This window comes from Lycium barbarum, chromosome 10 (assembly GCF_019175385.1).
Source record: "Lycium barbarum isolate Lr01 chromosome 10, ASM1917538v2, whole genome shotgun sequence".
Classification (NCBI taxonomy): domain Eukaryota; kingdom Viridiplantae; phylum Streptophyta; class Magnoliopsida; order Solanales; family Solanaceae; genus Lycium; species Lycium barbarum.
Window position 1 is genome coordinate 2,766,035 of NC_083346.1, and position 26,472 is coordinate 2,792,506.

Genomic DNA, 26,472 nt, shown 5'->3' on the forward strand with positions numbered 1-26,472 from the left:
AATTTTTTCAACTTCAGTCCCATACGTGTGAAGTTAATTTTTAGTGGCTAAACTTATAATGCCTTATTAACCTCGACTATGCATTAAATAGCGATCCTAAAATCAGATATTAGTGCGCTTCGGGTAGAAAAAGAACAAAAGAACTAAAAGGCCCATTGCATTTCATCACATTGGTGGATCCATCCAAACACCCATCTAATTAAGAAGAAATTGCACGGTTTTCCCTTCAAAGGGTCTGGTCTTTAATTTTTGCTCATTAGCAATCGAACTTATTCCTAGTGGCGCATAAGTTCTTCAAGAGCGCGAGCCATAACTTGTTGGATATTATGATGCGAAAATATAAACTTATGCCCCACAAAAAATTGTTTATTATGAGGGACAAAAATTAAAGACCAGCACAAATTAGGGGAACTAGTGCAGCTGAGCCCTTAAAATCGAGATAACTACGGTATCATACTGTTCACTGATCTAACTTACTCAGTTTGACCAAACTCTTTAATTATTACCCGTGCAGCCCAATATCAGTGCCATTCCTTGTTGATCTAGTAGTTCAGTTGGTTGGCTACCTAAACTTTCACCTTATTGGTGAGGGTTCTAATCTCATACTGTCCCGTCTCATTTCCCCTTCCCTTCCCCCTATGTAATAAAAAAATATCAAAAAATAAATAAAATGCCATTCCTTGCTTACTTCTTGTTAATTTTCCATTTTCTAATTTTTTTCCAACATGTACGTTTATTTGGGAATACGATATTGAAGCTTCCAGGTTTGTGAGGAATTACAGTACGAATTTGTTCTTCTCTTTGCCAACTATTAGATTAAATTTCATGCACTGTAACTGCTATTAGTGGGCTAAAAACCCTCTCTTTTTTCTTGTACATTCTTTTTAGGGAAAGCAACACTAATTATCCATTGGACTGAAACTAATTACTCGCCCATGCCCCACTCAAATTATTTTCATTTCTGCGCATCCCAGCTCAAAGTATTTACCTGACCTACCGCTCGCCCAAAACACTTCCTTCACAATACCATCGCAGTATATTTATCTATCATGATGGTGTCACGAAGGACTAGGAGAAGGACTGAAGCAGTCCTTCATGATGTCATCTTAGTGTATTTATATACCACGATGGTACCATAGAGGACTGAGCAGCGTCTCGTGAAGGACTGAAGCAGTCCTCCATGATACCATCATAGCATATGTATATAAGATGATGACATCACAGAGGACTAAGGGAAGGACTGAAACAGTCTTTCATGAGACTACCTTATCTATATACCATATTAGTATCATAATTTTGGAGGCATTTCGGATAAATAATTTTAATTTTTTTCTGGGTATGAAAGTAATGGAGCAGGGGCGGATATATTTTTTGCCTCGAGTTGGCATGTGTGATCTTTCCCCTTTCTTTTTATAGGGCTAGCAATTTTATTCACCTTTTTTCCCTTCTACAAGTGAATATATCTCAAGATTGTGCCTTCTTCAATTTTGATCTCATCATTTATAGTATGTTCATTTTTTTTCTAATAATTTTAAATTCAACTTAATTTATCTAAATTAACTAATCTATGCAATATTTATATATATCTATACAAAACACATGCATTATCTATACGTTGCAAGTTGAGTTTGTTATGTGTGTTTATAAATGATTATACAAAGCATATAAACTACATATACAATGTTTATATATAATTATACAAAACAAACACATTATTTATACCCTGATAATATAGTGGGCTACACCGGCTGCAAACTAGAAGCTTAGGTTGTATAGATGCACATAACATATATATTATCTATACACCAATGATACAGTGTGCTACATCAACTGCAAACTAGATGCGTGAGGCGTATATATGAGTTAGTTCCCCTTTAAAATCAGCCATTTTGTGCACGGCCCAAAACAAACATAAAAACTTTTTTTTGCGCGGATTTCCCTTCTCTCGGGGCGGTCTTTAGTTTTCTCCCTTCGCTTAAAAAGGTGGCCAAAAATACCCCGAGGTTCTGGATTCTAATTCCCCCTCAGTCAAAAAAAAAAATCGCAAAAAAAGGCTTTGCAAAAAGTGTGTCTTATGCGGTAGACTTTGTTTTAAAGCATAACTAAAAGTCTGTCATCTCCGGAAAACTCTTACAAACTTGCCTTGCGATTTTTTTTTATTTTTATGACTAAATCGGGATTCGAACTCAAAATCTCGAAATATTTTAAGCGAAAGTCAAAAATTAAAGACCACCCCAACGAAAGCCAATCGTGCAAATTGGCCACATAAAAACTAAAAGGCCCATTCTTTCAAACACCTGGAGTATATATCTTTTAATGGGCCATTTTACCCCAAAGCCCAATCCGCTTGCAAACCGACCCGAACTCCATTCCCCCCACAAATCTCCCTTCTCCCTGGAAAACCAAAACGTAGCACATCTGCTCTCCACACTCCCAAAAAACAATACTTTCCCAAAATAGCTGAGAAGATCACAACAAAATGGGATTAGGTTTACTCGCTTCTCGAACCCTACAACGATCTTCTAGAATCTTCCGTAACCCTAACATCCGTACAATCGTATCCACACCGGAGCTTAACAACGCCGACACCGCAACCGCCACCGTACAACCAGATCTTCCAAAACGTGACCCGGTTGGTGGTGCCCGAGTCCATTTTCCTAACCCGGATGATGCTATTGAAGTCTTCGTTGATGGATATCCGGTCAAAATCCCTAAGGGAATGACTGTGTTACAAGCTTGTGAAGTTGCTGGTGTTGATATACCTAGGTTTTGTTATCATAATAGGCTTTCTATTGCGGGGAATTGTAGAATGTGTCTTGTTGAGGTTGAGAAATCACCTAAACCTGTTGCTTCTTGTGCTATGCCTGCACTTCCAGGTATAGTCATATGTATTTTGATTGTTATGCTTAGTTTGATGCTTTAGATGCTTGTTTTGATGGTTGTTACCTATTGTACTGTATTGTGCTGTTGTTTGGATGCTCTAAATGCTTGTTTAAGCTCTCAAAAATGACATTTTTAGTACTTTTATTTGTCGGGTTGGCTATATCAGTCCTCAATATCCATTTGCCGCGATAAAACGGGGGGTTAAAGGGGAAAATAGAGAGCTTTCCAGCTGAACACTTGTGCTTAAGTGAATCAGACTGTTTGGATTGGTAATGATAATAATATGTTCATTTGAGGGTTTTTGCTTTGATTGGTCGTGGTCGATCAGTGCTTTACTCGATGAAGCCAAATACACAATAGGTCAAGCTGCTTACTATGACAAACAAAACCTTACCTAAGAAAGCAATTAAAAGTACCAGCTTTTCTTAATACTTTAAAGGGGGTAAATTGAAATAAAGGGGCCATAGAAGCCCACCCCCACCATCAGATCTTCTGAAGAGGGACCCAGTTAGTGGGGTCCGAATCCATTTCCCTAACCCGGATGATGCTACTGAAGTCTTCGTTGATGGCTATCCGGTCAAAATCCCTAAGGGTATGACTGTTTTACAAGCTTGTGAAGTCGCTGTGTTGATATTCCCAGATTTTGTTATCATAATAGGCTTCTGATTGCGGGAGACTGTAGAATGTGTCTTGTAGAGGTTGAGAAATCTCCTAAACATGTTGCTTCTTGTGCAATGCCTGCACTTCCAGGTATACTGATGTAGTTTATTGATCTTGATTTGTATTTGGATTTTTATGCTTAATTTGATGCGCTACATGCTTGTGTAAGCTCTCAAAATTGTAATTTTTAATACTCCCTCCATTCCAATTTAAGTGTCTTAGTTTGACTGGACACGGAGTTTAAGAAATAAATGGAGACTTTTGAATCTTGTGGTCTATTAAAGATGTGTGTAGTCCTTTAAATCTTGCGGTCTTAAACTTGGAATTGGAGAACTTACTAAATATAGAAAGATGCATCCTTTTTGGGACATACCAAAATGGAAAGTAAGACACTTACAATGGGACGGAGTAAGTACTTTAATTTGTCGGGTTAACTATATCAATCCTCAGTATCCATTCTGTTCTATTTGGAGCTGCGATAAAAAAGGGAAAATAAAGCGCTTTTACCACTGTCTCTTATGGACTTCGTGAGCTCTCTGTTTCAGCATAGACAAATGTTCTGGAGCTAACGATACTTTTTTTGTAATTATTGCATCTTTTTTATTCCAGTAATGACACAACTTACTTCATCAAATAAACATTTGTGCTGAAGTGAAGCAGACTATATGGTTTGGTAATGGTAATAATATGTTCATTTGAGGGATTTTGCTTTGAGTAGTACTAGTTGATTAGTGCTTTAACTGGTCTTAATTGAGGACCAAATGAAGTCTTCCCATTGCATTTCTGCAAAAGAGGCTTTGTATATGCATCAAACTCATGATGTGTAGGTCACCATATGTGCACTTCTATAGTTGTACTAAGGGTCAAACAAACAAGGACCGGTCTTTAGATCCCAGGAAAAAGAAACGATAAAAATAAAGCCTTGTCAGATTATAGTTGTGGTTAACAAAACCATATATTATGGGTTAATGATATGTTCATTTGAGCTGTATGCGCTGATGGTGATATTGCATGTATTAAGTCAGTGCTTTTGAAAAATTAATTGAATTTTTTCAAAGCAAAGTTCCTAAAGCCCTTTTTCTCTTCAATTTTGCCGTTTTGAAGAATTATGGGAAGCTGGTACTTTCAATATTTTCTGTAGGTAATGTTTCTTTAGATTAGTAGCATCGGGTCAGCTATATCAATCCTCAATATCTATCTGGTTCTATTTGGATCCGCAATAAAAAAAGGGAAAAAAAAGGGAAAATAGAGAGGTTTCCAGCTCAACACTTGTGCTTAAGAGAAGCAGACTGTATGGTGTGGTAAGGGTAATCATATGTTCATTTGAGGGATTTTGCTTTTGAGTAGTAATAGTTGATTTGTATTCAGAATTTTATGCTCAACTTGATGGTTTAAATGTTTGTTTAAGCTCTCAAAAACGTCTTTTTTTAGTACTTTAATTTGTCGGGTCAGCTATAACAATCCTCAATATCCATCCGGTTCTATCTGGACCCGCGATTTAAAAAAAAAGGCAAAAAAATTGGAAAATAGAGAGCTTTCCAGCTTAACGGTAATAGTTTTTGTGTGTGTGGGAGGGGTTAATGGTAATAATATGCTCATTTGAGGGATTTTTCTTTGAGTAGTAATAGTTGATTAGTGCTTAACTGGCTGTAATTGAGAAACAAATGAAATCTTTCTGTTGCATTTCTGCGAAAGAGGCTTATATGCATCAAGCTCACGAGCTGCAGGTCACCATATGTGCACTTCTATAGTTGTACCTAGGGTCAACCGGGAAAGGACCATCTTTTGATCCCAGGAAAATGAAACGACAGAAATGAAGCCTTTTCAGATTATAGTTGTAGTTAACAAAACCATATATTATGCGTTAATTGTATATCCGTTTGAGCCTGTATGCTTTGACTGGGTGATATTGCATGCATCAGATTAGTGCTTTAGAGATATTAATTGAGTTTCGTCAAAACAAAGTTTCTGTAGGCCTTTTTTCCTTCAATTTGTCTTTTGAAGAATTACGGGAAGCAATGTTTTCTGTAGGTAATGTTTTTTTTAGCTTAGTAACATCTTGACCTGTTGTGCATTTGGTTTACTCCGTTGTTGCTTGTCATTTTGTAAATTTACACGAAGGCTGATTCTGTTTGTAGTTAGTGTTGAGTTAGTATTGGCATATTATTGTTTGCGACTTTGCGTTTCCATCTGTTCCTTGGATTTACTTTAGTGTCGAGCCTGCAAATTTATCTGGAGATCACGCTTTCAGGAATGAAGATCAAGACTGATACGCCTATTGCCAAAAAGGCTCGTGAAGGAGTCATGGAGTTCTTGCTTATGAATCATCCACTAGATTGCCCAATTTGTGATCAGGGAGGAGAATGTGATCTCCAGGATCAATCTATGGCCTTCGGGTCCGACCGCGGGCGTTTCACTGAAATGAAGAGATCTGTGGTTGACAAGAATTTGGGCCCATTGGTGAAGACTGTGATGACCCGGTGCATCCAGTGTACAAGGTATGTGTTTGATCCTTACCTTTACTTGTGTTTTTTGCCAATCATAAAATGTGAGTGGTTCAATTTCTTTAGTTGAAATGAAGTTCAAAATCAACCTTGACGTATGGAACCAAAACTTGATAACTACTGTCGTAACTTGTGACATGCCAACCATGTATGGTACATGGTTTCTTCATATGCATTGATGTACCTGGGTGAAATAGGTAATAGATTAAAAATAGCCAAAAAAGGTACCCTGCGTCCTGAATCGTACACGCATCTTGAGTCGATGTAACATAACCAACTGTCAATATTGTATTTTATTATGGACCTGTTTGGCCATAAGAATTATTCACTTTTTTTCGGTTTTTTTTTCTTTCACTTTTTTCAAGAATTAGTGTTTGGCCATGAAAATTCCAAATACAACTTCAACTTGAAGTTGTATTTGGAATTTGAAAAACAAGAAAAACTTGTTTTCAAGTTTTTCACTATTTTCACAACCAAAACAAGTGCATTTCAACAAAACAATACTATTTGCAAAAACTATGGCTAAACACAACTCTAACTCCCAACTCCAACATTCCAAAAAAAGTGAAAAAGTTTTTGGTTTCTATGGCCAAATGCCTACTATGTTTCCAAATCTCATGAAAAAAGTTGCAAGTTAGAGCAGACGGTCATTTAAATGCTCATCCCTTATGCATGTCATTTCTAATTAAGAGGTAGCCGGATAAGATGGGAATGGTAATTTTAGTGAACATTGACGTGTTATAAGTGCCAGTGGCTTAGCAGAAACGCCAGTCTGTCTTCTCCAATTCCTCCTATTCTTTGTAATTCGTGGAATGTTGACATTCATATTTTGTGGTGTATACCATCCTACAGGCTCCTTCATTTGTCTGACGTGCTTCTGCCTTTTTTGAGTTCTTCCTTTCTGCTGATAACCTCAAAATTGTTCCTCTTTGGTGGTACAGCTTGAAAAAACTTTAGGGCGTGTATGAGAGATTGAGTATAGCAAATATTTATTAGGTTTAAGCTTTAGACACAGGAGGAGTAGGAAATACTTGCTTGAGTGGATTTTATATCTCTAGCACAGCATCCTCTGATTTTGGCCTGTTTGTGAAACAGGTGCGTCAGATTCGCATCAGAAGTAGCTGGAGTGGAGGACCTTGGAATGTTGGGTCGTGGTAGTGGAGAAGAAATTGGAACTTATGTTGAAAAGCTTATGACAAGTGAGCTTTCAGGGAATGTGATTGATATTTGTCCTGTAGGAGCCCTTACATCAAAACCTTTTGCCTTTAAAGCCAGAAATTGGGAGCTAAAGGGCACAGAAAGCATTGATGTGACTGATGCTGTTGGTTCTAACATCCGAATTGATAGTAGAGGTCCAGAGGTCATGCGTGTTGTACCACGATTAAATGAGGTACTGTATTTATTGGTGCTCTATCCCCCCCCCCCCCCCCCTCCCCCCTCTGAACTGAGTTGTCATGCTTATATATGGTAGATTCACAAGGATCGTCTGTATTAACTGATGTTTACCCAAGGCGCAGCCTGTTTAAATTAAAATTGATAATTTGTGTGGCCAAATACTTTAGTAGTTGAGTTTTTGTTTTTGAAAAAAAAAAAATAGCCGAGGTGAAGAAGTTGCACCTGATTGCGCAAGGAGGTGTAGTTAGCACAATACAGGTTGATGACGTATTGTCTCAATTTACTTCATAAGGTGATAGATTTCCTTTTCCGCATCCTTCCACCCTTCACATTCACATATTTTAGCCAACTGTTTTGTTATGCAAGTATGTCTATTTCACATACTTCCATTGCACTGTACTATTCAAGAAAAGCATATACGTTCTTTAGCGAGAGGAAGAACATCTATGCAATTCAATATGACTAAATACTGCAGTGATGATTTGGATCCCTTGATCCTTTCTCTTTTATGTGCTTTTTCCTCTGAAAATATTTGTTTCCATTCTCCTGGAAGTTGAAGCTTACCGAGGACATGACCTTAGATAGGAGGGTTTGGAGGACCCACATTACGGTAGAAGGCTAGTAGATAGTCTCATTATCCTGTCTTATTAGTAGTCGCATTATCGTAGTATAATTTCTTGTGCTCTGATTTATGCTATTATCTGTTATTTCCTGTGCTTTGATTATTCTATGTTATCTGTGTCGCTTGTGTTACTTCATTTCCATATCGCTTTGAATCTCTTAGCCTTATCTGACCTCTTTTTATGTTTTTTCTATTGAGCCGAGGGTCTTTCGGAAACAGCCGTCCTACCTTGGTAGGAGTAAGGTCTGCGTACACTCTACCCTCCCCAGACCCCACGTTGTGGGATTTCACTGGGTTGTTGTTATTGTTGTCTCCTGGAAGTTGATACTTTTATTTATCTGTGTGATAACTTTTTAATTTGTTGAATTTTGAATTGTTACTTCTACATCTGTTTTTTACTTTGCTTTTCATTGTAAATTAAAAGAGTGAGTTACTGCACATAATGGCGCAGGACATCAATGAAGAATGGATATCAGACAAAACACGATTCTTTTATGATGGTCTGAAGAGGCAAAGGCTGAATGACCCCATGATCCGTGGTGCTGATGGACGATTTAAGACAGTGAGCTGGCGGGATGCCCTAGCTATTGTTGCTGAAGTCATGCATCAAATTAAGCCAGAGGAAATTGTCGGTGTTGCAGGAAAGCTGTCTGATGCAGAATCCATGATGGCACTGAAAGATCTTTTGAACAAAATAGGGTCAAACAACATCTTTTGTGAAGGAAATGGCATGCATCCAAATGCTGACTTGCGTTCTGGATATATCATGAATACCAGCATTAGTGGCTTGGAGAAAGGAGATGCTTTCCTCTTGGTTGGAACCCAGGTAAATGTTTACAACCCTTTTCTTGATTATAATTTGGAAAAGGGCTGTCGTCTGATCTCTTAGATATGTACATGGTGGATTGAAAAAACTCCATGATCATTCATTCAGTTTCTGTCCCCATGCCTACCCCTTCCCCTGTTCCCAAATACAGTCCAGACATCCCTGGGGGTCCTCTTGGGTGGGATGGGTGGCTAGATTCAGCTTTTTCCAGTTCAGTTATTTACTTAACGAGTTACTAGAAAAAGGAGGTTTACCTGTAGCCAGTTTATGAGACATCTCGTGTTAATGATATATTTTTTTTCAATTTAGAGTACTCTTTTTTGATAATATTCTTATCACGGCTAGAAACGTACATGTGTGCAATTGATGAAACCAGCTCTATTCCTTCCTCCACCCACCAAAAAAAACCCCAAAACCCCCAACCCCAAAAAACCAAAACCCTTTCCTTCCCCTCTTCTCTAACTAATATAAAAGGGGAGACCAGTGCTCTTGTTACTGATGAGGAATAAGGTAAAGAGCTAATCTAGTCATCGGGATAAACTTTATTCTCCTGGAATGAATGATGGGATGGAATTTGGCATAACTTTTATTTTTTGACCTTGAATGAATGAGCAAATTACTGGACTAGTTGATAATTTGGCTACTTAACCTAATAGTTGAAAGATCAAATTGTTGGTGAATAAGCTAGCCTAATCTAGGGGATCACATGAATGATATTCAAAATGTGAAAACGCATTATGGATAATTTTTAGTTCTTATAATAGTCAATGATAGTTCCATTGAAGCGGCGGGGGGGGGGGGGGGGGGGGGCAGTGGATAACTCATTTACCGTATGTTTACACGAAGTTATTCAACAAGGGAAGAAGAGGGTGGGTTGGAAGAATATTTGGTACACCAAAGCGCGTAAGAAGTTTCCTCACTTGGTGTGCAGTCTACTTGTTGACTGACATTGAATCTAATGAAGGGATGATGGTACTTGAATGTTACACTTTTTGGGGTGTAGTTCTGAGTACCTAGATCTTTTTTGGAACAATGCTGCACTTTTTTTTGTTTATTTATTATCTTTAGTTAGCTGTGTCTCTATTATTCTCACACTATTGACTATTGGCTACTACCTTCTGAATTCCAGCCAAGGGTGGAAGCTGCTATGGTGAATGCCAGAATTCACAAAACAGTTAAAGCAACAAATGCTAAGGTAGGGTATGTTGGGCCTGCTGCTGATTTCAACTATGATCATCAACACCTTGGAACAGACCCACAAACACTAGTTGAAATTGCTGAGGGCCGCCATCCCTTTTCTTCAGCTCTCAAAAATGCCAAGAACCCAGTGATCATCGTCGGTGCTGGTGTGTTTGACCGAGAGGATAAGGATGCTGTTTTTGCTGCTGTTGACACTATTGCAAAGAACAACAATGTTGTGAGACCTGATTGGAATGGACTAAATGTTTTGCTTCTTAATGCTGCCCAAGCTGCCGCTCTTGATCTTGGACTTGTGCCTGAATCTGATAAATGCATTGATTCTGCAAAGTTTGTATATTTGATGGGTGCTGATGATGTGAGCTTGGACAAGCTTCCAGATGATGCCTTTGTGGTTTACCAAGGTCACCATGGTGATCGCGGTGTGTATCGTGCCAATGTCATTTTACCGGCATCTGCTTTCACAGAAAAAGAAGGAATATATGAAAACACCGAAGGGTGTGCTCAGATCACACTACCAGCAGTTCCTACTGTTGGTGATGCCAGGGATGATTGGAAGATAATAAGAGCGTTGTCTGAGGTGGCAGGTGTTGGATTACCCTATGATAGTCTAGGGGCAATTCGATCTCGAATTAGGACAGTGGCACCAAATCTCCTAGAAGTGGAGGAGAGACAACCAGCCACATTCTCAACTTCTTTGAGACCTGAGGTCAGCCAAAAAGTAAGTGCAACTCCATTCACATCTGCTGTGGAGAATTTCTACATGACTGATGCAATTACTAGGGCCTCAAAGATTATGGCTCAGTGTAGTGCATTGCTAAAGAAATGAGTATCGGGTCTCGGTACCTGTAATAAGTTTTTTCCATTCACTTTTCCTGCCAGTGTTATCAGTTTTAAAGTTGATGAATTTTTTGTATTTGAGATCAAAGGAAGAGAGCAGAGAAGACTGTAAATTGGCGTGCCACAGTGAATGTCCTCATAAATGGCACAACTTGGATCTCTAGTTTGTACCTTTTTCTGTAATTTAATCAGCAGGTTGCTGTAATTGTTGAGTTTTCCACACCCAAGTTGGAGACCTGAAATTCTCAGCACAGAATATGAAACTCTTCTCCAACATAATAAGACTTTACATCAATTTAGCACACTGGAGAACTATATCATCCAGTTAGGACTTGTTATTTTATAATTGTGGTTAATTACTAAGCTCAGTTTGGAAACGTATCTAGTCATAGTTTGGAGAAAATGAATTATGAAATGATTGTACGAACTCGAGGTTTCTTACCCAAGGTAAAACTTTTCTGAGGAATTACTTTAAACTGACATTTGCGCTTGTGTACTTCCAGTCCTGCAAGAACAATGAAGTGCTTTTACTAAAGATTATAACAGATTTTCGTATCTTTCTTGACTTCAAGTTATCAGTAGATAAATAGAATTTGGAATGTCAAAAACTGAAACGAAGTAGTTAAAAAGATGCTGAAGGATGAGATTACTACTAGTATGGCCAAGAGACAATCTGAGGTAGACAAGTAACAATCTTAAGTTAGTAATAGAGGCGTGCAAGGTGACGAGGAAGAAGGGAATACGAGCTAGGGTAAGAAGTCGATTAGGGGAGGATGAACTGATTTGCGACGCAACTGTGGTTAAATGTAAACACCTGGTGCAGATAAGTCGTACTTTCCTGGCCACATCATATCCAAGTTTTACAAGCGTTTGCAATGGGGCGCATGTTGCGCAATCTTTTTCATTTCATACTAAATGAACACGCATCAAATTCCAAGACAGGCAAAATCAAATATAATACCTTACAAGAAAGGCAGCTTATATGACATTATTCTTTGACATAAGAGCCTGAAAATATTGTTAGTTCAAGAATCCCCTTAGATCTCACAAGAAGATACATGTATGATATACATAATACAACAGCATAAAAGACTCATACAATAGTCATAAGTGACTAAGATAAATAGCTCACCTAACAAAACAAACACACTAAGCATCAGAATCCACCACCCCTCGATTCTCAGGCCAGATGCAACATTTATATGAATAACCACTAAATTTCAACAAATATGAAATTCGACTCATAACTTCAGAAGTGTAATGAGTTCAGTTCTAATAACTTGATAGTTAAACACATCAAGTTTAAATCTCGAATCCGCCTCTACTTGATTCAGACGTTGCTAGATTTTGACGCAACTTCTATGTATTGAAATCCCAAAAACTCTTATAGTCGTCAAATCTCCAAAAGCTTTCTAGTAGTTAATGATTGAACAGGACCGATATCTTCTCTTCTGAATCTTTCTTTACTTTGATGAACGCGATGCATCATGACTAAACATGCGAGTTCAAGCACAAAAAGAATGCATCCTCCAGAAGGACCTAACCATGATAACATTTGGATGAAGCTTGCCTCTTCTTCCTTGTTATAATTCTAATTCTAGTCTACTATATCTGGGAGCTGTACAAGACTATCCGCTTTGCTGGATGCCTGTATAAGTCTCTATGGTACATGAACTGCTAAACTAGCAGCATCATGCTGCAACCTTCTGCGGCTGCTGCTGGTGTTTATAGAAAGCTGTTCCTTGAGTTCTCCTGTAAAAGGAATCAAATGAATAAGCAAATTCATGACATCTTAGGATTGGCTCAGGATAATTTTGTATATTGCTGAACATGGTCGCATAAGGTAATAAGATGAAAGAAGGATATAACAAGCGTAACTTCAACCGTGAATTGTTTGAGTAGCAAAGATTGGCATAAACCCCTACGAGCCTTTCTGTAAATGACTTGTCTATGAGAAGAGTACATTTTGCAAAAATCTAGGTTAAGCAACGACTTCAATGCATCTCCTCAACCTATCATATCTTCATGCAGTATACTTAAAATAAGATGCAGGCTCGTGCAAGATGCAGGTATCTTTGGTTTTTGGAAGCATGGCGTGGAGTATAGGGAATAAGAAACCAAGTGGTAACATCTGCCCCCGTCTCATAACAGTGCTATTATGATAATCATCATAATACCTGTGCTAGTGGGAGGCGCCAGGTGGAATAGTCGAGGTGCGTGCAAGCTGGCCCAGACACCACCATGGTTAAAAAAAGAGAGACTCTTATGCTATCACCATAGTGCCGAGAAAATGACAAAAATGGTCTCTTATCTTTGAGGGTATGTTTAAAATAGTCCCTAAAGTATGCTCTAAACAGTTTTGGTCCTTTAAATTCGCCGAAAGTTCACACTTTTGGTCTCCTCCAAATATTTAACGAACTCTGTTGGTTTTGATGGAGACATTAGGAAAGTCTCGTCAAATCCTAGAAATTGCAACAACAAAAAACTATACTAGACACCAAAAAGTAGACCAAAAAAAGCAGAAATTACACCGAAAAAACTGCACCAAACTCTAGAAAGAAACCAAAAATAGCAGAAACTGCAAAAACAGTACCTCCAAAAGTGAGTTCCCAGTAAACTTGGCATGATTTGTAAATTAAACACTTTAACTCAGTTAGTGACCAAAAAGACACCTCAACTTGGTGAAAATGTGTCTTTTAGACACATGAGTCCTACATGGCACGTGGAGTGTTGTTTTGTTCATTATGGTGTGTGAGACTGCTAGTTTAAAGCTGAGGAGTCCACTCTTTTAGGAGTAAAAACATTTTATAACACAAAATTTACCCTCATCTTCACCATTGTTGTTAAAAGAAAAGCTCTAGCATAACTCTCTTCTCTATATCTAAACAACACAACAGAGGATTAAAATATCATATGAAGTCCTGTTTTATAAAAAATAATTAATTTATGCATTCCCTTTTATCTGGTGAACTTTATATTTGTTTGACCACACAATGAACTAAATAAAGGCCAAAGTATCATTCAAAAGCTCTGAATAGTAATAAACAGAGCCAACTTAAAAATGTCAAAGTTCAGGCTTAGGAAGACTCGATCGAAGGATTTTGTAATTTCCATTTTTACATTTCAATTAAAGCAATATCCTTGATTTTTAAAATTTGCATTGCTCTCCTAGTTGGTACAAAATGCAGTCTCCTAGTTGGTACAAAATGCAGTGGACATATAACTATAAAAATTACCCAAAATCTCTTTACTTTAGGTCTTCATCAACCAGTTTAAGCAAAACAAAAGAAATCCTATACTTTTCCATGCCATAAGTATTTGAACAAGGAGAGAGAAAAACAGAGAGAAGAAGATAGAAAGAGTGGAAATGGGCGGTGGTTAAGGGAGAGAAACTGAAGAGATATATGAAGCGGATCATTGGAGAAGAAGAATAAAATACCTATTCATTGCTATAGCTAATAGCTTTCTGTGAATTTGCAGAAGTAAATAATGAAGAATGAAGGTAAAGTTTGGTTGGTTCTTTACTGGACCAAAGAAGATGATCAAAAGGGGGTTGGCTGGAGTGGGGTGGGACGAAATTTATTTCTTTTTTTCTCTCATGACACGTCTCTATCCTATTCGTTTTTGGCACATCACCAGCAAGTAGATCTCACGCCCTTGGATTTGTTGACTTGAGTGTTTTTAAAAGACACATTTTTACCAAGTTGAGGTGTCTATCTGGTCACTAACTAAGTTAAAGTGTCTAATTTACAAATCATGCCAAATTAGGCGTCCAGTATTAAACCTTCTTTTTATGTGAGTTCCCAGTAATTTTTTTTTTTAAAACATTACCATCAAATGTAATGGAGATAAGTTCGCTAAATATGTGGTGGAGGATAAAAGTGTTTTCGCAAACTTGAAGGACCAAAACTGATCAGAGCATACTGCAGGGACTATTTTGAACCTATTCCCAAACATAAAGGACCATTTTTGTCATTCTCTCTCATAGTACCTATCAGTTTCAAGAGGACATCACTGTGGTAGCACCACCGAAGCAGTCCTACAGAATTTTATTAGCTGTACAACCTACCATGAGAACAACCTAGCCCGCAGCTACCCACTAAACGATAAACCACTTAGAATCAACTTTATTAACTATACAATCCCACTACTGTTCAATCAAACAACCTTGCAGAAACGCACCAGATCTTTGATCACAAAGAGGCATTGGAATGAAATACAGAATTGAGATTTGAGAAAAACTCAAATGAACGCAGAACAACGTAAATGTTTTCTACTAATGTAACACCATTACTTTCTCCTCAAGGAAAATGGATTAAATGATTAAAGTCCTTTCTATGCACTGGTTACTTGGAAGTCATTTGTGTATTATTTTTTAACTGGAAATTTCATGCTCGCTTATATAAAGTCAATAAAGAAATAAAACAGGGGGCAAGAGGAACTCACTATAATTACTTAACAACTGACCTTGGGATTTCGCTACCACTTTTTGTTGTTTCCCAGGATTCCTCGACTCTGGTTTCCAACGAGCATTTGCTAGTGATTCACCTAGTAACTCAGCAATCCCTGTTGCCATTGCCTCAGCCTTTTTGAAATACGGAAACTTTTCCCCTTCAAAGTGATTAGATAACCACATGTACATTGACAACACTTGGTGCTTAGTCTCAAGATCCAAGAGCTCCGAATCATTACGAGCTGAACACTTCGGCATGCCCATTGCTATATTAACAGGCAGCGCTTGTGCATACGATGAAGCAAACTTCAGAAGATGGTACATTGCTTTGGGGTCTCTAATGTTAACAGGGGCGAAGCAAAAATTGAAACGATCTTCAAGAGATAGTCCTTGAACTTTCTGAAGCATATTAGCTATTTTTTTTATATGGTTATACTGGCACAAGAAGTACGAACCGTCCAAACGGCAATTTTCACCAAACCTATCAAGCAGCTCGGAGAATGTAGAGTTTGGAATTTGCCCCGCGAATAATTCAACTTGCTCATAGAAAGGAAAGAGCCCTACTTTGTTAACTTCATCAAACGGCTTTTTCAGACACTCAATTAAGTAGCCTAAATCCTCCAACTGTAAAGTGGTTGTTAGTCCTTCCGGATATCGACTTCCTCTTCGACCTGCTCTTCCAGCAATCTGCTTCACCTGTGAAGCAGGAACGGGAACAATGCGGTCACCATTGTACTTCGACAAGGTGTAGAAGATGATTCTTCGAATATTTAGGTTTAAACCCATTCCGACCGCGTCACTGGCAACCAAAACATCGTACCCATTGTTCGGATCGTTAAATAAAGTAGCTTGCTGTCTTCGTGTTTCAGGCGGTAAGGCACCGTATATTACACAACAGCGGTGATTGGTATGCTTCTCGATAGCCAATTTGACTTCAAATATCTCTCTTCTTGAAAAGGCAACAACACAGTCCCCCGATCTCACGTTTTTTAAATCACCTAAAAGTGTCTTTGCTTCAACCACCAACGGCTTAAACCGCTCGTAATGCTGTTCTACCAACTCATCCCCAGTTTCACTACAGATTTTTCGAACAATATCCAAAACACTTGGGTCTCCACAAACATGTATTTCGTCAGCCTTTAACCCCAGTAACGCCCTCGTCCATGCATAACCTCTATGTGTGTCCGCCATCATTTGGATTTCATCAATAACTGCCACATCATACATATCATCGGTCGAAACCATCTCAACCGTGCAAGCGACGTGATTAGAAAACGGGACGTGCTTTTTCTCCTGCCCGGTAAGAAGACTACAGTATACCCCTAATCCATTCACCTTATCGAAAACCTCCATAGCCAACAACCTTAGAGGACTACAATAAATGCCCTTTTTTGCTTCCATGTACCGTTGCAATGAATTATATGTTTTACCACTATTTGTGGGACCACAATGATATATGATCTTGCGTTTCATTGCCCTAGCAAACGGAAACCAAGTATGAGGTTTTGTCAAATCCGCCGACTCAACCATTTTCCTGAAATTCTTTATCTCATCCGGAAACTCCTCTAAGCAAAACTCAACGAATATCGGAAACAGAAACTTCTCAGCTTCAATACACGGACCAAGCGACACTAAGTACTTCACAATATCAACCTTACACTTCTTAAAGAAAAAGTTACGAAACTTACGCGCTGCTGTAGGAAAAAATGAAGCCCCAATATACACAGCTAAAGCCTGATTCGAAGCCCATCCGGACTTAGCAAAACATCTAAAAATCTCAATCAAAGTATCCCAATCAGCTCGCGTTTGTTTTTCACACTTGCTAGCCGCCCTAAGCTCCCTATATATTTCGACCGGATCACGACTAGCTATTTGAACAAAATTCAATCTTTTCTCAAACCCTAATGCATCATTTTCACACTCATTCTCTTCCACATCCAAATCACAAATTTCTGATTCATTATCCTCATTTTCCACCACTGTGGAAAAAGGGTGTCCATAAAAATGAAAAAGATTCAATCTTTTCCATTGTGCAACACATAAAGGTGAAAATTGAGGTGAGGTTAGTAAAGGGTGTCTATAAATGTGAAAATCTTGAATTTTTTTTGGTTCTGTAAAATGGGTATCTAGGAATCTACTAGAAACTGAGAAAAATCTAAACTTGGTAAGATTATTCTTAGATAAATACAGATAAAAAAGATTTCTTGCTGCCATTAGGAGATTAAAAGATTATTGCATCAAGAATGTATAATATGCATATAGCAATGCAAAAAAATTATACAGAAGCTAAAAATAGGAAAATATTAGTTTGAGAATATTGACAGCAATAAAAGCATACCTCGAGAAACTATGAAAGATTGTAAAGAGAAGCAAAAATGGAGGAAAAAGAGTGGTGAATATTGTATACCATAAACCCTACGATAGAGACATACAGTGGACAAAAAAAGAAATATTTGTTTGCATAGATATCATTTTTTTTTTGGAGGGGTGTGGGGGTGGGGGCTTTTCATTATAGGGTTAATTTTTTTAGTCTATAATTTGTATTGTAATAAATAATTGTTTTTTTTTAAAAAAAAATAATGAATAATAAACCCCTAATATTTGTTACATTATATTACCTCCCTCCATCCCTTATGTCACACAATTTAGAGTATTCAATGTTTGGTGTGAATTTGAACACAAAATAATTATTTTTTAAAATTACATATGTAAAAACAACATAAAAAGTACTATATAAGTTAAAATAATTAACGATTCAAATTATTTAAAAGACGTATAAAAATGTCGTCATTCAGGAAAAACTCTTTTGACTATCGAAATAGTAATTGTGTCACATTATGTGGAACACAGAGATTACTATTTTTTCTCCGGAAGAAAATCCCAGTTTATACCTTTCATAAATTGAAGAAAATTGAATATCTCCATTCTCCACTAGGGTGTGGTATAATAACAGTAGCATTCTTAATTATCATAATCATAAAGAATGTTAAGTGCATTATTAACGTTATTTTTCTAAAGAAGAAAATATGCTATTACAAAAACCACAATTCGGGAGAATTCTTTTCCCAAGCATGTGTAAAAAATTTCCCATTTAATTTGGAAGATATTGTTTTATAAAAAGCGAAAATAAAAAGAAAATGCAAATATTTAGAAACTTTTGTGTTTTGTTGAAGCTCCAAGTAGTGTAATTTATGCATCATCAAATGACTAATAAAATCTAGTAAGCATTTGCAAGTAAGCAATTTTGGGAAATTAAGGGAACAAATATTAAGAGGCCATATATGCTTAAGTTATATATACCGACGGTGTTACGAGTACTAATAACGATTGGTATATTTCTACGATAAACATTATACTAATAACCTTATAGAAATGAAAAATTATCTGCTATGATAAATTAAACTACACCGATAATGCAGAAAAGTGCATATTACTTAAAGCTTATTCTAATATCAAGACAAGTGTATCACTCTGCTGTATCAAATAACATCATTTTCAAAGATGAATTCAACTTATTACAATACATAGTGAAAAACAAGACAAGATGAATCAAGAAAACTTGATCAACTGTCACATTATTACAATACAGATTTGTGAAAAACGACTTTCAAACCAAAAAGTCAGATATCATTTTGAGTCTTCACTTGTTGCCTTCGAGCACGAAGCAATGACAGTTTGCTCGTACGAGCTTTCCCAATTTTGTCCATCGAAGCATTTGATCTCAACATGTTTTAGCGTACCGGGATCAACACACCATAATGTAACGGATACTCCATCTGGATTCAATCGTGAAATAAAGAAAGAAGTTATGCCACAAACTTTGCAGAAGGTGTGTTTAGCTGTATGTGTCCCAAATGTATAAGTTGTAAGGAACTCTTTGGAGTCCCCGAGAAGTTCAAATCTCTCCGAGGAAACTACGAAGTTCGTGGTTTTTCTCATGGAGCAGTTAGAGCAGTTACAATCCCAGGCAACGATGCTAGATGGTGCATAGACTTGCCATCTTACCTTTTTACAGTGACATCCACCGGTATGTAGTACCAGCTCAGAATCCATTCTTCAAAATCGTCTATCTCCACACTGATGCTGCATCACACAACATATACAATCAGACCTCTCTATAACAGTCATCCTCTAGGCTCTATAACAACATTTCACTATAACAACCATGTTTTCTATGGTATCGATCTTTCATATTATGCTATATTATATGTTCTCTATAACATATTTCGCTATAGCAACCAAAAGATATCGGAGCAAACGATGTTGTTAAAGAGAGGTTTGATTGTATTAGTGTTCCATCTTAAAATGAAGATTCACAGACAATATATTGTTGTTGTTCTCCATTAAACGTTCAAGAAAACAATTTACTTATTTCATATTCTGCAGACGATAAATCTAAGCATTTATCATACTACCACGCAAAGATGATTATTGGCTTAGGTGTAAGCTCTGGCATATCTTGCTTCGGATATTGAAGAACTTTCAGAATGAAGTAGTATGTACAAATTGAAACAAATATTTGCGGAAATGTTTGTACAAACAAAATATGTATACTCCTAACCTATTAACACGTTCACAATGAAGAGATTGTAAAATATTTCTATTTTTGACAAGATTGTCAAATAATCCTATTCTGCAATTGAAATGTATGAGATAACACGTTTTATATGATCAGAATGAGATAAATGAGTTCCCTTTGTGTAAATGAAGGGCAAGAGAGAACAAGATTCGAGTGACATACATGACACCCTTTCCAGATCACCGGTTCCGTAAGAATGGAATTATGTGCACTGACAGTCATTTCAATATAAATGTCTGCTGAAACTATTTCCTCTAACACGTTCGAGAAAATGAGCAAACTTCCTTATATTAACATAAAATTAAAAAAACACACGAGGTATTCATGATTTAGGAACTTCTATTGAGTTATACTTCCCTTGCAGAACAGATTACAAAATTTTAGTTACAAAATTTTAACTTCAAGAATTATAAGAATCCCCTAACATGCAACACTTGAAGCATTAAACTGAACAGACAAGCATGTAGTTATTTGCAAGTATATTACTGTGAATATCAGATTCTGACCTTTTTAGGCTAGGTAGGATCGATATATTCGTCAAATGGGATTGATGCAACACTAGATGGTGTTTTACTCACATATTCTGGTAAAGATTGGTAAAATGAACAGCACTAAAACACCAAATCCAGAGGATATTTCATCATCAGAGAAAAGCAATGACATTGCAAGATCATAGACAGTCAATACACTTGATGCTTTGGGATTTCGTCTATCCAAATTCTAGCATCTATGAGCAGCTCCGATATGAAGGCCATGGCGGCTAAACACACATCAGTGGGCATGTAATCTGGATGAGCATATAAAGTTCTTTACACTGTCGGTGGATATAAATTGCATTCTAATCTAATACCCCCTCTATTTCACTATGTTTGTCATAGTTTGACTTGGCCCAAAGTTTAACAAGAAAGGAAGACTTGTTGAAACTTGTTATCTTGAATATGACATAGCATTTGTGTGGCTATAAAAGCTTCTCATTAAAGAAGTATAGGAACCTGTCATTCTTTTTAGAACGGACTAATAAGGAAATAGAGTCAGACAAAGTGGAATGGAGGGGGTAACTTGATAGGATAGCCCCATAGACAGCTTTCACCACTCAATAAGTAGAACTGGTTTTTCAAGCCTATATATATATATTTTTTATGATGGTGGTGTTTGGGCCAACTTATGCACACCTTACCTAATTCGACCAGATACGTGATACCTCCCACCAACACAGATACCAGGTAACTCTGCCTCCAAGACTTAAGAAGTTGGAAAGAAATTACCTCGTGTTTATGTTTCAAGCCTATATCTCACTGCAATCTTCTACTGTCACACTCTTTTATGCATTTTAACATGATACAAAATAATTCAACATATGATTAGTATACATCTTCTTAGCTCTAACATGATCAAACACATAAAAAGTCCAAAATTTTACAACTCATCCTTGATCCCAAGCCAAATTTGATTAGTTGCTTGTAAAGTGGAGCAGCAACCTTTTCAACAGTTTAAGAAGAAAAAAATCCAACTTGCAGAGCCTAATCACATCTTTAAATGGGATACAACATGCAATCACAATGATATGAACAAAACAATATAAGCAATATTGTATTTAAGACAAATTTTCAATGGAAGAAATACAAGTTTGAATCATCAAACATGGGACTGTATAGCAAACAAGAAATTACAAAAACAAAACCTTTTTTTTTTATTCAGAAAGCAAAGCCAATGGAATCAGGAACTCATGGAAAAATTGTAATCAACCAAAAAAAAAATAATTGAAAAAGGGATCATAAAGACATATTAGCTTAGATTTTACCTTCTGCTGAGTCAAAATTGAAACAACTATAGTAAAATTCAATCAGTGAAGTCTGCAAAAAAAAGTTAAATCTTTAAATAAATTTCTCTCAAGAATAGTCAAAATAAATTTCTCTCAAGAATAGTCAACTAATAGGTGCTTAACCCATAAGATAGTCAACTAATAGGTGCTTAACTCATAAGAGAGTCAACTAATAGGTGCTTAACTCATAAGAGAGTCAACTAATAGGTGCTTAACCCATAAGATAGTCAACTAATAGGTGCTTAACCCATAAGAGAGTCAACTAATAGGTGCTTAACCCATAAGAGAGTCAACTAATAGGTGCTTAACTCATAAGATAGTCAACTAATAGGTGCTTAACCCATAAGATAGTCAACTAATAGGTGCTTAACCCATAAGATAGTCAACTAATAGGTGCTTAACCCATAAGATAGTCAACTAATAGGTGCTTAACTCATAAGAGAGTCAACTAATAGGTGCTTAACCCATAAGATAGTCAACTAATAGGTGCTTAACCCATAAGATAGTCAACTAATAGGTGCTTAACACAGTGGGCCGATGGGCCTACACTGGCATTTGTTTTAGAACATGTAGAAAGCCCATTTTTGTTGTTCAACAATGTTAAAAGGAGAAACTGCAGCTTATGCTAGGAGACTTATGCTGGGAAACTGCAAATCATTATAGCTGTACTATTTTCTATATATAACTATTGGGGGGCTGTGTTTATCCTGCCTCAGAGCTAGGGATGGCAACGGGGCGGGGCGGATTTGATCTTCTGCGGTTGCGGGGCTGGGCGGGGCGGGTTGAATATTTTTTCCAAAAATTTAATGCGGAGCGGGTTTCAAAAATTTAGTGATTCTCCTTTGTTTCGTCTCACTGTTTGGATTGGCCCAACTTATTTTTTTTGGCTTATAAGCTGTTTTCAGCTTCTAAGCTGCTTTAGATGAGCTAAGCCAAATGGGCTTAATTATTTTTTTGGGCTTATTTTAACCATAAAATGGCTTTAAGCTGGCCAGCCAAACACTCAAAAAAGTTGGAAATAGCTTATAAGTTGTTTTCAGCAACTTATAAGCCAATCCAAACGGGCTCCTAAGTCTCCATCTTCAACAGATTTCATTAATACCACATTAGATTTATTAAAACTTAAAGTAGGAAAGAAGTTTCCAAAATAAAATATAGAGCTAACAAATACTCCATATTCAAAGAAGAAATGTATATAAGGTATCAACTGCTAAAAAGAGTAAGGAGACAGTAGTAAGACTTCACAAAACTAATGAATAATTTGGTTACCATTTTCAATTTTCACCAACTTAATTTGAGGAACTCATATGTTATTTTATCTGGGTTAATATGGAAATACGATTATGTACATAATTTAGAGAAAAATATACTCCTTAATTACACAAGCCATCCCCATTTAGTTCTTATATATAAAAAAAAATCTTAACCTGGGGCAAGAGAAAATGAAAGATGGATTTATTAAACTACATTCTTAGTTTATTTTTTAATGCAAAAATAATTTTTGTATTAAATTTTGATTTAGCTTTTCTAGATTTTAAAAAGAAAACAGTGGGAGGCGGGGCGGGTGAGGGTTTATGCGGGGCGGGGTGAAGCGGGTTTAAAGCACAGAGAAATGTTATGCAGGGCGGGGTGGGTTTCAATTTTGAGGGTTAAGGCTAAACCCGCACCGCACCCGTCCCGCCCCATTGCCATCCCTACAAGTCAGAGCATCATAAAGGCAGTGGATAAGAAGTGTAGGGATTATTTGTGGGGGTGTTCTGAGGAGGAAAGGAAAATAGCATTGGTATCATGGGAAAAAATATGTTTGCCTAAGAAGTTTGGAGGTCTGAATATTAAGAGTTGCAAACTCTGGAATGTAGCATCAGTAGGTAAACTCATATGGCAACTAGCCAGCAATAAAGAGATGTTATGGGTCAAATGGGTGCATGGTATTTATATGAAAGGGGAAATAGATATCTGGGAACAACAAGCACCAAAGGATTGCAGTTGGTACTGGAAAAAAAATCGACTCTCTGAAAAATACAATGGTTCAATGGTACAGGAATGGGGTGTATATCCTGACAGAGAATGGGAAATATTCAGCTTCAAAGAGTTACAATGGCCAGGAAGGCACACAAGGATCCCTGAAGCTGCACTGGTGTGGAACTTTATCATGGTACGTAGACATAGATTCATTGTGTGGTTAGCTAATCAAGAAAGGTTGTTGACAAAGGATAGGCTCACTAAGATGCACATACATGATGATGATGAAAGCTGTGGATTATGCTCAAATGCTCATATGGAAACACATAGGCACATATTTGCAAATTGTGCATGGTTTAAAGAATTGAGGGATGCAGTGGTCAACTGGTCTGGGATCTCATACAGGAGTATGAGTGCTCAGCAAACATTGCAATAGATCAGGAGAAGGAAATGGAAGAAGTTCAAGAAGGAGCTGGTTATTGCCATTTGGGGTGCTATGATATGCCACACCTGGGATGGCAAGGAATGGAAAGCAGTTTCAGGAAAGGAATGTGCAACCTCAGCTTGCAATTGCTCAAGTCCAGATGGAGGTGAAGGAAAGAGTAGGAATTTTCAGATGTACAAAAAAAGCTTTCAGTAGTAGACACTTGGTCCAACACTTGTGTAGTTGAGCTGAAGTTCTAGCAGGTTGTGTTTTGCATTTCTAGATTCAAAATTGTTCAGGTTTCACTTTGTTTTAGCTTTGACACACCGGAGAATAGCAACATTCCTGGAAGGTGGCTATTGCTCTCGTGTATTTGGATGATGTATTGGTTTGTTTTGTTGGTACGGTAATATATTTACAATTTATTACCAAAAAAAAAAATGTTAAAAGGTGAAGAGAAGTAGTCAGAAAATAGGGAAACTTATGTAGATGTATCCTTCGGCCAACTAGTTTGCCAATATGGCCAAACTATGAGCTATTAGTATGTATATTTATGCATATTATTTGTATAGTATATGTATATTTAGAATAAAGTATACACTACCTACATTATGTACATATTATATAAACTAGATGGCTGAATGGTATTTAACTGTAATTTTTCCCTCAGAAAATATGATTCCGTTACAGCAGTTCACTAGTGAAGAAACTTATATGGGAAAAGGGTCAAATATACCCCTCTGCTTTATTTGATTAGTTAAATATACCCTTCGTTAGTGAAAGTTAACAAAAATACCCCTACCGTGTTAATACTTCATACTTATGGCCCTATTTGGATGGAAATCCCAAATCCTCTCAAATTACCCAGTTTCAAAAAAATTACTCACATTTTTTGTTAACCCGCTCCGCCCAATCCGCTTATCACCGTCATCAAGCTTTAGCTTCATCTTCTTCCCTGAAGAAAAAAAAAAAAAAAGCAACAACACACCCAAATAATAAAATACCAAAACTCACCTCAAATTTAATGTTTAAATCCAACTCTAAATGTTAGTGCAGCCATTAAACAAATTGCCCCTGCACCTGGAAAATTCGAGAGCCTTTTGAGTTACTGTCGTGATCAGCTTTTCCTTTTCCCAAATTTTCCAGTTCTCTTTTATTTTTTTCACTTCACTGATCTCCTCTTTCCCCTTCCTTTTCAAGTATCACCTAAAATGGGTGTACAAATCTCTGCACCATATCTTGTTCTATTGTAATGGACACATTGGCCAGTCAAACAATTAAGTTTCTCCTGTTTCTTACCTTTTAAATTTAAAAAGAAAAAAGAAATAACAGCCCCCCACCCCCCCAACCAAAACAACAGAAAAGAGGGGCCTGAAAATAGAAAAGCATGAAAATTAAATCTACTTACATCAAACCTATTTCAGGTAACTTATAATTGCTTCATAAAATTAAATCCCCAATTAATAGAACCTTAAACACATAATCAAGAGTTCTGCATGAGGAATAATGTCAAGCCTAAATATTGGCTGCACCAAGATTTGGAGCTGAATTTAATAATGAAATTTGAGGTGAGTTTTGAAATTTTATCATTTGGGTGTGTTCTTATTTTTTTTTTTTCCTCCATCGAAGAAGATAAGCTAGAGCTTGATGATCAGCATAATAGGCGGGTTGGACAGGGCGGGCAAAAAAAAAGGTGGGTAATTTTTTTAAAATTGAGTAATTTGAGAGGATTTGGGATTTCCATCCAAATAGAGACATGAGTATGAAGTTTAAAGACGGTAGGAATATTTTTGTTAACTTTCACTAATGAAGGATATATTTAACTAATAAAATAAAATTAAAGGGTATATTTGACCCTTTTCCCAACTTATATTATGTCTTATATTGTACTTTACTTTTATCTATATTTTGTATGTGCTATTTATCTAAAAAGTCATATCACCCCTTCTTCGGAAGTTTGCTAGCTCATAAGCTTTCCGTTCTTTTTCCTTGAGTTGCCCTCACCGGAACTCGTTTTTCGTCATGGATGTCATAGTAGTTGTAGGCGTTTGGCCATAGATTCCAAATATTTTTCACTAGTTGAGTTTACGAAGTTGGAGTTGTATTTAGTTATACTTTTTACAAAGTAGAGAAGAGAACATTTTATTTTGAAGATGGAGTTGGAACTTATAAGTTGTTCTTCAAAATTGAAATCTAACTTCAAGTTGGATTTGAAATTTTTTGACTAAACACTGATTTTGAAATAAAGTAAAAATTTATTTTGGAAAAAAGTGAATAATTCTCATGGCCAAACAGGTATAATTTG

At 36.9% G+C, this 26,472-nt stretch overlaps 3 protein-coding genes across 8 annotated transcripts; 1 reads left to right on the top strand and 2 right to left on the bottom strand.

Moving 5' to 3' along the window:
- Positions 1–2,390: 2,390 nt before the first annotated feature.
- Positions 2,391–11,229, top strand: LOC132615891 (NADH dehydrogenase [ubiquinone] iron-sulfur protein 1, mitochondrial). 2 transcript variants are annotated; one of them, XM_060330483.1, is made up of 5 exons: positions 2,391–2,876; positions 5,795–6,041; positions 7,143–7,437; positions 8,516–8,890; positions 10,020–11,229. In XM_060330483.1, exons 1-5 carry the CDS (start codon positions 2,480–2,482, stop codon positions 10,914–10,916), a joined length of 2,211 nt encoding a protein of 736 aa, XP_060186466.1. In that variant the 5' UTR covers positions 2,391–2,479; the 3' UTR covers positions 10,917–11,229. The 2 variants fall into 2 exon arrangements, with proteins under 2 accessions (XP_060186466.1, XP_060186467.1); XM_060330484.1 differs by lacking the exon at positions 2,391–2,876 and adding an exon at positions 3,552–3,633.
- Positions 11,230–11,856: 627 nt separating this feature from the next.
- Positions 11,857–17,835, bottom strand: LOC132613623 (DExH-box ATP-dependent RNA helicase DExH18, mitochondrial). Its single transcript, XM_060327722.1, has 2 exons — positions 15,395–17,835; positions 11,857–12,679 (listed from the first exon to the last, which is right to left on the bottom strand). Exons 1-2 carry the CDS (start codon positions 17,592–17,594, stop codon positions 12,588–12,590), a joined length of 2,292 nt encoding a protein of 763 aa, XP_060183705.1. The 5' UTR covers positions 17,595–17,835; the 3' UTR covers positions 11,857–12,587.
- A 1,020-nt stretch (positions 17,836–18,855) lies between these two features.
- Positions 18,856–25,724, bottom strand: LOC132614204 (uncharacterized). 5 transcript variants are annotated; one of them, XM_060328604.1, is made up of 4 exons: positions 25,248–25,721; positions 25,055–25,122; positions 21,761–21,812; positions 18,856–19,463 (listed from the first exon to the last, which is right to left on the bottom strand). In XM_060328604.1, exon 4 carries the CDS (start codon positions 19,431–19,433, stop codon positions 19,008–19,010), a length of 426 nt encoding a protein of 141 aa, XP_060184587.1. In that variant the 5' UTR covers positions 19,434–19,463; positions 21,761–21,812; positions 25,055–25,122; positions 25,248–25,721; the 3' UTR covers positions 18,856–19,007. The 5 variants fall into 5 exon arrangements, with proteins under 5 accessions (XP_060184587.1, XP_060184589.1, XP_060184586.1 ...); XM_060328606.1 differs by lacking the exon at positions 21,761–21,812 and having other exon boundaries at positions 25,248–25,724; XM_060328603.1 differs by lacking the exon at positions 25,055–25,122 and having other exon boundaries at positions 25,182–25,721.
- Between the last annotated feature and the right edge of the window lie 748 nt (positions 25,725–26,472).